The sequence below is a fragment of the Lycorma delicatula genome, chromosome 3 (genome assembly GCF_047948215.1).
Source record: "Lycorma delicatula isolate Av1 chromosome 3, ASM4794821v1, whole genome shotgun sequence".
NCBI lineage: Eukaryota > Metazoa > Arthropoda > Insecta > Hemiptera > Fulgoridae > Lycorma > Lycorma delicatula.
In genome coordinates, this window is record NC_134457.1 from 11,552,841 (window position 1) to 11,565,437 (window position 12,597).

The 12,597-nt window shown below is 27.4% G+C and overlaps 1 protein-coding gene across 3 annotated transcripts in view; it reads left to right on the plus strand.

The window, feature by feature from the left end:
- The window catches only part of kcc (solute carrier family 12 member kcc), a 352,144-nt gene that overhangs the window by 331,568 nt on the left and 7,979 nt on the right, over positions 1 to 12,597 (plus strand). For all 3 annotated transcript variants that reach the window (XM_075359404.1, XM_075359405.1, XM_075359406.1), the window contains one exon: positions 11,880 to 11,987. In XM_075359404.1, coding sequence (XP_075215519.1) covers positions 11,880 to 11,987 — 108 coding nt within the window. The remainder of the gene's footprint in view (positions 1 to 11,879; positions 11,988 to 12,597) is intronic.

Sequence of the window (12,597 nt, forward strand, 5' to 3'; positions counted from 1 at the left end):
TGGAGCTGTTTGGTTTTCCTTTTCATTTAGTTTGAAATCCTCAATTGTTTTTCGGAACTCTTATTCTATCTGTTTCCATTCTTTATTTAGTTTTTCCAGGTCTTTTTAAACTTCCAGGTGTCACCCTGTTTTTGTTTTTCTATCTGTTTTGTTTTTCAATAGTTGTTTTGTAAGTCTATTATCACTCATTCCATGAATATGGCCAATACACCTCATTCTTCTTTTCCACATTTCTGCTTCTAAATTTTTTATTTCTTAGTAAATTTCTTTGTTAGATTTTAATCTATAACCTTCTCTGTTCTTTTGGGTCCAAAAATTTTTCTTAAGATTCTTTCTTCTTCTTTTAAAAGATTTCTTACATTAAACTTTCCTAAATACTCTTGCATATAAGGCTTTTGGCAAATTACTGGTTTGTAGTGTCATAGTTTAGTTTTATAGCTTAAGATTTTCTTATTGTAAACATCCGCTGTTGGACTAAAAGCTGTTTCCATTTTACAAAACTACTTTTAATTCCTTCTTTTTCGAATAAAGTTGGTGTTATTATCTCCCTAAAAAGATACTTAAATTTGTCTACTTTGTGTATTCTTTGTCCCTTTTCAAAGATTACTTCTTCTATACAGTTCTTATCAGTCATTATAAATTCTGTTTTTTTCATAGGATTTCTCTAAACCTTTTTTTTTTTGCTGTTTTCTGCCAGCAGATGTGCTTTTAATTTTTCTTCTTCTATATTTGTAGCTATGATAACCACCTTGCTTGCAAAGGCTAAATGATTAATTGCAAATTTCTTTTTTGCGTTTTTAAATAATGTACTCATTCTGAGAATCTGTTTAACCAGTTCTTTAGTCCATTCTCTAATTATTTTTCCTAAGGCAATGTTGAATAGAATCGGGGAGATTCCATCACCCTGCCTTATGCCTGTTTTTACCTCAAATGCTTCTTACAGTTTTCCACGTAGTTTAATTTTAGATTTGGTGTTTATTATTGTTTGTTTAATTATTGCTATACTTTTCCTGCCTACTTCTGCTTCATCTAATACTGAAAAAAACAATTTATTTTCGCATTGTATTAATCATAGGCTTTTTTAAAATCTACAGAAACAGCAACATATTTTTTTAACATTTTTTTTAATATAATTTATGATAGTTTTTAAATTTAGAATTTGTTCAGTATAGAATCTTCCAGGGGAAAAATCACACTGGTAATTTCCTAAATAATTCTCAACTGTGTAGATTATTCTGTTTTGTAGTGATTTATTCAAAATTTTGTAAGGAACTAATAAAAGTAATATTCCTGTGCATTTGTTGGAGTTTGTTTTATTTCCTTATTTGTGAAGTGGGTGTATTATTGCATTCTTCCATTCCTCTAGGGTTTGTTCCATTAGCCAAATTTCTTCACAAACAATTTTAATTTTGTTTATTAATTAGGGGAATTGATTTTTTAAATTTCTTCTGTTCTGTTATCTTCTCCAGAAGCTTTATTATTCTTTAATTGTTGCATTATTTCTTTGATTACATTTTCATTCTGATGTAGTGATTCTTCTTTTACATGGTTAGATTTTCAAAAATAAATAGTTCTTTGAATTCTGAGCAATTTAATAGTTTCTCATAGTACTTCATAAGTGTTTTAAGATTTTCTTGGTTGTTTATTTGAACTTTACCATTTTCATTTTTAAAACATGTGCTGTACAATGGGTAACCTTTAATTTTACTTTTAAATGTTCAGTAAATATTTTGTATGTTATATTTCAGGAAGCCCATTTCCAGTTGTTTTACCTGTTCTTTTTTGAAATTTTGTTTGTTTGTCTAAAGGTTTCGGAGGCTAATTTCTGGGAGTCTTTAAATTTTACTTGATTTTCTTCATTTGGAGTTATTCTTTTTCCAGAGGGTATTTCTGTTTTCCAGAACTTTTTCATAATTTTCATTCTGCCATGCTTGTTTTTTCTTTTTAATTTAGCCTATTATTTTATAATTTTTCTCTTCTATTTAGCTTCAAGTTTTCAAACTCTCCGATAAGTTCCTTCTCTGTTTCATTGAATTTTAACTTCTGAATGTCATAATTAATTAATGTTTTTATAGCTTTTCTTTTAGTGTTTTAGGGAAGTGTTTAATTTTGATTTGTGAAAGGTAGTGACCAGAGTCAAAATTTGTTTTTCTTCTTTGTTTTGGATTTCTGTTAACTGTTTCTAAGAGATTCCCACATGATCTTTCTGAAATTTCCCTAGCATGTAATTTGATGATTTCCAAATTGTTAGATTTTTGGATGTTTTTTTTAAATCTGATTGTAATTATATTTTCAAGCCTTGTTTTTCACAGAGTTCTATTAGTCTTTTTCTATTTTTATTAGTCTTCTTATGCAGAGAATCTTCCAGCTGTTTTCCAGTTTTATTTTTTTCTACCTATTTGAGCATTAAATTCCCCCAGTATTATTTTAATGTGTTTTTTTTTTTTATTTAGTCTTGTAACTGTGTTTTCTGATTCATTCCAAAACCATTCCACTTTTTCTTTATTATTAATGTTGTCTTGGTAAACTGGGGCATGACAGTTAATTAGGTTATATTATTTCTTTTTAACTTTCAATGTTAGAATGGATGATCTATTGTTAGGAGAAATAAAGTTTATTATGTTATTCTCGTACTTTTTAAATATTGCAAAGTTGGTTCCTAAAATCAGAGTATTTTTAATTATATATGTGACTGGTTTTCCTTTTGGAATTCTAAAATTCCCTTAATTAAAGTGTTTTTGTCTGTGAATCTTGTTTCTTGTAAAGCACAGATGTCAATTTTAAAATGGTTTAAAAGTTTCTCTAGTTCTTTAAATTTTCCCACTTTTAACAGTGAATTTACATTTAGTGTTCCTAAAAAGTATTTTTGTTTGAATTTTAATTTTGAGGATGCCAAACCATTGTGATTTAGCTTATGAGATTTATCCTGCTCTCTAGAATCTATAGCAGGTTTTTCCTTTGAGAGATTAAAACTCCCTGGGGTATATCCAACTGCACCACGTGGAGGCTAAATCGTTGTTTTTACTTAAGCAGAAAAACTTTTCCAATCTAGAGAGAGTAGCTGTCATATTCTGTTTTATTTGTTTAATTTTTTGGCATTTACCCCTTTTAATTTTTATTATTAAAGAAAAAATTTTTGTTGCTTTGGCACCTGTAATATATTCTGGACCCAGAATAAGAAGCAATTTTTTCATTACTTTCATAAAAGTCATAATTTTATATAGTTTTGCTTGATCAGCGTAGCCAGGAAAATCATGCAATACTTTGCTAGTTTTTTTTTTTTTTTATAATTAAAAAAAGAATGTATAAATTCCAGTTTTAAATATAATTATTTAAATTGTCTGAAAACCAAAAAAAGATTGTAAAAATTTTTAAAGTTAAAAATTGTTTTTTTTTGTTAAATATGTTGAGCAATTAAATAGATTAAAGATTTCTATAGTATTGTAAAAGTTTATCAGAAAAATTATATAATTAATATGCAGTATGATGTATTTAAATATCTATTATTTAATATATTTATATCATGACAGTGATTGTCCACAGTTTTGGCTACACTAGTATTAGAAAATATCTTGACATAATAAAATTTGATCCTTTATAAAGTTTCAAATGATATGAAATTTATTAGAGTGAAATAAAATGTCAAAGTACTTATTATTGTTATTAACTGATGGATTGAAATATGTCCATATGTATAAAAAAAACGTAAGATGTATAAAAACCATACAAGGTAGTTTTGTTTTTTGTTATACGCTGCCATCTGTTAGAAAAATTTGAGAATTTTAGTGGTGTAAATTCAATCAAATGAATGTTGTTAATATATGAAATAGGTGAAATTTATAAGTTGTTTTTCCAAGCGAATAGATTCTGAATGGTATCGCATTAATCACTTGTGACTGATTTCTTGTGTACAGGTATACATAACTAGGAAGGGGTTAATCAAATTGAAAATATTGCAATAGAAAAATAATCTTAGTGTGCTTATTTTAATACTTGTATCAGCTTAAAATTAGGTTTATTTTTTATATAACTTTTGTTGATTTTGTTTTGTTTGATACCACCTATGTGTTTTATTTTAATATGTTTTATTTTATTTTAAAGAATATTTTATTTTAATATGGAGTTTATGGTTTGTTTTTAATTAATCTTTAGTACTGAAATGTTGTATTAAGTTTGTCAGTAATAACATATTCGTTATTGTTTTTAAGTAGTTAAGTAGTAATTGTAATTTTAGCAATTTATTTTTGCCTTTATTTATTTATTTTTATTATTTGAAGAAAGATCTTTTCACTTAACCTAAATTAATATAAGATGATGGTTTTTTAAATCTTATATTTTAATGAATTACTTTTATAAACTTTACATTGTCCTGTTTGAATTCCAAGTTATAAATATTCCTATATTTAAAGGTAAACATACCTTTAGCTGCATATCCTGTTTACTTGCTCTTTCTTTTAATATTGAAATTTGGAAAGGTTTTTTTTTCTAGTTTAATTACTTAAAGTAGATTCTTATGTAATATTATGATAATTAATGTTTAATGGTAAAGCATCCTGATATCAAAATGATATTAAAATTATTTTTGTAATGTAATTTTTTAGCATCTTACTATTTATCTTTTTAGTCTCCATATATTTGTTTTGTTTTCATAAGCACCCTCATAGCAATTACTTAATTAACAAAATAGCATGTAAGGAGATTATTAATTTTAATAACATAACCTAATTCATTTTCTTTATAACGCTAAACATTTTTAAAATTGATTTTGAAGAAGGTAGATATATCTTTTTCCTTTAATTCAAAATTGATAAATAATAAATATTTTTTATTCTGATCAGTGCAGCACAGATAAAAAAAGGAACTTTCCCAGAATTTTCTAGATAGATCAAGGGAAACCATGGTAAAATCTTTATCAGAGCATTGAATAATTTTTTAAATATTCTTTAACAAATTTACAACTTATTTTAATGAAGTACCAATCGCTACAGTAATGAGTGAATATATAAAAATTAATAAAGCACTCAATGACACGTTTAGTTGAGACTGCAGTCTGTAGTCTCTTGCATACACTGTGACTTTCTTACAGGAGTTTATAATTAGTACTCATAATAAAACAATTCTATTCGTTATTGGCAGTTCATCATACCACCACCACAGCCTATATGATAGCTACAATACAATAACAAAGTATAAAAATATAATAGATTAAGGAGATTTAAATGTAAAGGAAATTTCTGTATGAATTAGAAGATTATAATCAATCATTAATCACAATTAATAGTCAAAATTTATCAACTGATTTATAAATACATACATATTAAAAAGAATGATGTAATACATATTAATGATAAAAATAAATACACATGGAAATGTTAAACAGTATGTGATATCAGATGTAAACATTTCATTTCCTGTTCCTGCGATTGGCCATGAATTGCAATTTTTTTTTAAAGGAGTAAAACTTCAAATCATCTCCATTTAAAAACAGTCTCAACTAAGTATAATGTAGTTAGACAGTACATTATTATTAAAAAATAATATATTGATATAAATTTTTAACATGATCTTAATATAACTGATGACAAAATAATTGCTATACTATTGTGAGGAAATTGTGTATTAAAACTTATAAAATAAAAACTTCTTCCTGAGATATATCAGAACATAAAAATTTAAGAATTACAATCTTTGTATATTGAATTTTATTTCTAAAATTACAAGCACTTCTAAATTATAAAATTGAATAATTACTGATTGCATTTACTAGTTTTTTATTGACTGGCTATTATTTATATTAAGCGGCTGTATTTTATATTAACTAGTTATTATTTTTATAGTTAAAAAAAAATTGCAATATTTTTCTTTTGAAGATGTGATAAACATATTAGAAATTGTGAAAATTTTAAATGTACGTATAATGTTAAAGTTAATTCTTTTGCCAATGGACTAAAATCAAATTTTTTAGGAGAATGTAATAGAGTAGAATCTCAGAAGTGATCTCAGTCAGTTCCAAATTCCAATCAGTTTTAACCTTTTTTATATAAATTATTAAAATAATAGAATAATAAAATTAATTGTTGTTAAAAATGACACTTAATTTTTTTCATCATTATATAAAAAGATTGGCAACTCTGTATTTTGATAAGCTGTAAAAATATCATTTTAAAAAACTTTTTAAATTACTGTTTAGTAGGTTGACCAAAAATATTTTTAAATAGGATACCAAAAAATTATTTTTTTTTCAAAAGTAGATAATAATCGGAAATAATAAATAATTTTTAGTTGCACTATTCTTTAATGTTTTGATAAACAAGATCTCTCACTTTTTAAGAAATTAAATTGTATCAAGACACATTAGGTCAATGATAGTAACAAACTAGAATTCTGTAACATAATCAAAGCTTTAGTAGAAGCAGATCTAGTATTATATCTCCTGCTTTTTTACTTTTATTAGAATTATTCTCATTAGCAGAACTTTCTTTTAAAGATTTAAAAATTTGATCCTCAATAAAAAATAGGAACCCTGCCTTATAAGTATTATTTTCTTATCATTCTCTTACATCTTCACAATCTTCAAAACCTGGAAATTGAATGGAATGTTTATTATCCTTAATATTTTTTTTTATCTTATCATTTTCAATTTCAGTCTGATCATTTGTTATGTTTTTTCTGCGCAAGGCTACAATTTTTTCATGCATCTTTTAAATTAAATGTAAACAATTAGTTTCGGATTCATTAAATCACTATGATTGATATAACTTTTTCATGTGTTTCATAAATGATAAACAGTAGTCTAGTTCTTCATATAATATTTAGAAATACATTCATAACTCATAGAATGAATTTCAGATATACATTAGACAGGTAAAATACATTATCTGATTTTTTAATAGTTTTAATTATTAACATTCTATTGTATCTGAAAAATTCACACGATAGGTATTTGTTCAGTATGTTCTCTGTTGAATTCCAGACAGGTCTGTAGGCAGAATTTAGGTTGTTTAACAAACTGGGGCCATAATGATTGCCTATAGCAAGGAATTCATCCTTGTCATAGTATGACAAGGAAGGGTTGTGTCTAGTGTGTAGACAAGCCACATCGTAAATCTTCACACTGCTCAACTGTGACTTCAGATACACTTAGAATGAAAAGTCCATTTGATTCAAATCTAGCAACTGTGAAAAACAGTTGAACAGATCCTCTGCAACCAACCCAGTGTTCAGGAAAGAATTCATCCGGCAAGTTTCATACAGCACTTGCTTAGTGAGGCGGGACTTGAACCATTCAAGATGTTATATAATGATATCCAATATGAGCATCAGCCAATTTCTAAGCATTTGCAGGCACTTTTTGCCTTCCACATTTCCTTCAAAAAAATACAGGCCAATGATACAATAATTTCAGATGCCACACCACAACATGATTAGATACCACATCCCTACAATCAGTTGGAGGAGAATCTGATTGTAGTGATGAGGAGAACCCCATCGTACTGATGGGGTTCTCCTCCATAGCACTCCCTTCTACTGTGACCAGTAGCACAGATTTTGTCTGTTAACTTCACTTTTCAAATAAAAATTAGCCTCATCAGAAAACAGTACATAGAAGTCCACATTCTTCTCAATCCTGTCCAAAAACCACACACACTTCCATCCTGCAATCAGGATCATCTTCCGATAAGTGCTGCAGGAGTTCAAACTTGAATGAGTGAAATTTCTCCTTCCTCAGGATATTGTAGATGTTGGATCAAGGAATATTCAGTTCCAAGCCAGTTTGCTGGATTGACTTTTTTAGACTGTCGTAGACCTAGAAAATTATAGCTTCCTGTACTGTGTCATCCATCTGTGGACTTCCCAATCAGAGCAAATCAGCAACATTACCCATCCCTTTAAACTTGTCAAGAAATCTTTCCACTCACTGTATTTTAGTAGGAATTTGAGTAGGTGACATAAAACAGCAAAAAGAATAGAAATTTGTTATATAATTTTGGTACTTCACTTAAGATAAAAGCTTGAAATTAAATAAATCTAGTTATTTATTTTCCTTAATTTATACAGACATAAATGCTTCAAAATATTATGTTTTGTATTGTTAAATAGAAATACAATATAGATGCGTTTTGCTAAGTATTTTTTTTTTTTCAATAGAGAAATTATTCAACTAGATACAAAAATATTGTCTTCTCATTTAAAAATATTATAGTAATTTTTTAAATTCCAATATTTAATAATAATTATTATTATTAAAATAAAAGTTTAACACACTTCATCATGCTTAATCAAAAAAATCTTTAATTGTAATAAATAATTACATTAAATACTATTGGAGGACATACTTTTTGTCTTTTTTATATATATATATATTTTTTTTTAATTTCAAAGAACAATATGTATTTGTGTGACTGCTTTTTCTGACAGTTGTTTGATTAAAAATTGTTCAACTTTTGATGAAAAAGTGCTTATGTTTAATAAAATATCATTATACCAGGTGATAATTTGAAAAGTTGCCATATTTATTATTCAATCGCTATCGAAGCCATCATATTTTTGTTTACAAACATGTACACCATTCTTGTGGAAAACCTTTTTTAAATTATTTTCAAAGGGGTGAAGCCCAGCCTCTCTGCTACACCTACTCTAACTCAAAAGTCTTAGATGGCAATGGTAACATTTAATTACATTAATTGACTATCCAAAAAAAGTAATGCATTTTGGTGAAAAGGAAATTAAAATTCGCCCATCCCTTTGCTCGGTAGGTGCGAAAAACCATTTGGGTAGTACTTTTTTAAATTTCAGTTCAACAAAAATAACTATAAAATTACATGATATTACTTCTTAAACCATTTGAAATAATCATAATGTGTGGATTAAAACTGTGAAAATTGTTTTTTAAATTATCAACACAAAATTTTGCTCTTAAATGTCTTCTAAATTTTCTCAAGAATTGAAAACTTATTTTTTCAATCACAAAATATATCTTTTCACAAGATATATCGTCTCATTTAAAAAAAAATGACTATATATCTTGTGACACCTTGTTGGAAAGCCCATTGAATGACAAATAATATAGTACAGATAAAGTAAAAATTGGTTCTGGTATTGAAATTATGATTAAAAGTATGTTTTTTTAGGTTATGTTGGGATACAGTGTTACTGACCCAAAACATTAGGTCTGAAATCGTCTGTTCTTGTTAATATATATATATGTTCAGGTTTCTCCAGCATTGAAAAAATGTACCACTAAACACAGCATTATAACATCAATTAAATATACGAAAAACTAATAATAAGGTACCTACTTCTCTGTTGGTAACATGTTGAAAAATTTATTACCAGATAAACTTAATGATTAAATAATTAAATAAAAACTTATTTATAAATGAATAATTGTTAATCAAAAAATAAAGCTTAAATCATTCATTAGTTAATTTTGTTATGAAGGGTTTTAGCAATAAGAGTCCTTAAGAAATAATAAATGAAACACATAGTTTTTGCCTCAATAAAATAAAAATATTAATTTTTAAATCATTGGTTCAAAATTATTCCCATTTTCCTGTAAGCAATAATAAAGTCTTTGTTCATCTTATTTTTATTAAAGTTTCTTTAGTTACAATCCTACATGCTCTTACAACTTTATTTTTCAACGCTTGTATTTTAGCACGAATCTCTTTATAAATTATTGATTTAAAATGATCCCACAAAAAAATGTCGATTGGTGTAAGATAAGCAGATCTTACCAGCCACTCAACTGTTCCTCTTCTACCTAGCCCAGGAAACATTCAGACCAACCATTGTTGAACTGAAAGTGAGTAGTGAGCAGGTGCTCCTGTTTTTCTGAAAGTGAAGCATGTTTTTGTTAAGTAACATGTTTCCATTGTCATCTAACTGATTTTCTAAGTCATGGACTATTAGTGGGTGAATAAATGCATCCAGCAACTGCAAATACTTTTCACCTGTCAAATTTCAATCGATAAATACTGAACCGACTACGCTGTTACCGTAAATCCTAGCCCAAACATTTATTTTTTCAGGATGCGGCATGTTTTCAACATTGAAAACATGAATTTTTACATCGCTCCAGAATTGGCAGTTATGTTTATTAACAAAGCCATTTAGAAAGAAGGTGAATTCGTCAGGAAAACAAATATTTTCCATAAACATTGGATTGGCATCTATTAATTGAATCATTTCTTCACAGAATTCAATCCTTCTGTTAGCATCATCCTCATTCAGTTCTTGATACAGTTGAACTTTATACAAAAAAATTTATTCAATTTTAATGTAGTGAAAACAGAACCATAAGAAACCCCAGTTTCCCGGGTTTTTTTATGAATTGAGCCCTGATGATTTGTTACTAAATTTCTCAAGATTTCAACCAAAGTTAATTCATCTAAAATTTTTTGCCCTGCACGTTTCTTATTCATGACAGATTCCATTTCTTGGAATTTTTTACAAGTTTTACAATGCAAGAGTGTAAAACATTTTTATCTTTTTGCTCTTCATTAAACGTTGGGGAGTTCTTCAAGCACGTTTATTTTGTTCTCCATTTGTAAAAATTAGTTTAGTCCTTTCTCCCAGATTGTAAGTCATTTTAGCAAGACAAATTTACAAAAGACAAAAAATGAAAGGCCAAATGGTAGAACAATAACAAACCAAATGCCAATTCTAACTAAAGAACATAAAAATTAAAATAAAATATGATGAAATAAAATAGAATAAATACTTTTTGCCACTAATTACATACAGTATGAAAGAAAACAATTTGCAGAAATTTACCATAGAAACTAAGATCTCAGTAATTGGCAGAAAATTATAACCTGTTATAACAAGGTAATCAATTTTTCAATGTGTTGCCAATAAAAAAGAGTACCTTATTAATGGTTTTTCATATGTTTAACTGATATAATTCTGTGTTTACTGGTACATTTTTCAATACTGGAGAAACCTAAAATCTATATTTTTAACAAGAACAGACGATTTCAGACTTAATGCTTTGGGTCAGTAATACTGTAACCCAACATAACCTAAAATAACCACATTTTTAATCATAATTTCAATACCAGTGAACCATTTTTTATTTTATTTATACTAAATTACTTGTCATTCAAAGGGCCTTACAATGAAGGGTCAGAAGCTACATCATCTCATTTAAAAAAAAATAAGTTTTCAACCCTTCAAAATTTAGAAAACATTTAAGGGTGAAATTTTGTGTTGGTAATTTAAAAAATAATTTTCACAGTTTTAATCCACAGATTATGATTATTTCAAATGGTTTAAGAAGTAATATCATGTAATTTTATAGTTATTTTTGTTGGTCTGAAATTTATAAAAGTTTACCGCAAATGGTTTTTCACACCTACCAAGAAAAGGGCTGGGTGGATATTAATTTTCTTTTCACCATAATTCATGTTTTTTTTCAGTTGTCAATTAATGTATTTAAATGTTACAATTACCATTTTACGAGTTTTGGGTTGGGATAGGTGTAGTGTAGAGGGTGGGCTTCACCCCTTTGAAAATAATTTTAAAAAGGTTCCCCCTAAGAATGGTATACATGCCTGCAAACAGAAATATGATGGGACTGATAGCTGTTGAAAAATAAATGTGGTAACTTTTTAAATGATCACCCAGTTACATTATTTATAATGTATAAGTATATAATATATAATATTTTAATATAAATTATATGTTATATTTATACACTTATGTTATTTATTCTATATATGTATATATATATTCTTTTTGTATAGGACATGTTACAGACATGGCTGGAAAAAATTATAGAATGTATAAAATTACATAGAATTAATTTTTTTATTACAAATATATGTTTATAATAACAAAAGAATTATTATAAAATGCTCTATGTTAATTTTTTACAGGTACAGGCAATTGTTGATCATCACCATGATGTTAAAATGGCTACTAAAGTTAGGTTCCAGGAACCAACTGAAAATAATCAAGAAAAAGAACAGTTGGCAAATTCGCAGGTTAGGGTCATAGTAGTTACTTATTTATATAGCAACAACAGGCTGATGTCCAGTAACAGATACTGATGATTGATAATGAGTTACTTATCATGACTGTCTGACTGTGTGTGCAGTTTTTATGCGTATTTGGCTGTATGTCTTGTTGAATCTAAGCATTATTAATTTTATCCTCAGTTAACTCACCAATGAATTGGATAATGATTTCACAGTAATGAACTGAATCTATTTTTTCTTCGAAGGATATCAGGCCAACTTCAATTCTTCTCCTGGATATTGCAATCCACACCTGAATCTTCTGGTCATCTAGAGAATTTCATGTACAGCATATGGATTGTCAGCAGACAATAAACATGAGTTCTGTGTGCGTGTACATACCCTGATAAATAGAACCACGTCTCATCGGTATAGAAAACATATCTAAAATATTATCAGAATTGTCTGCTAGAAAATGTTGAAACCATTCACTATATTGAATTTACTTTCCACAGTTATGTCTACTAACATTTGAACCACTTTCAGTTTATATGAGATGAAGGTAAGCCTTTTATGAACTCCTTGTGTGAAGTTTCTGTTGGACTGACTTTCACGTGGAATTGTTGAGAATATTTTG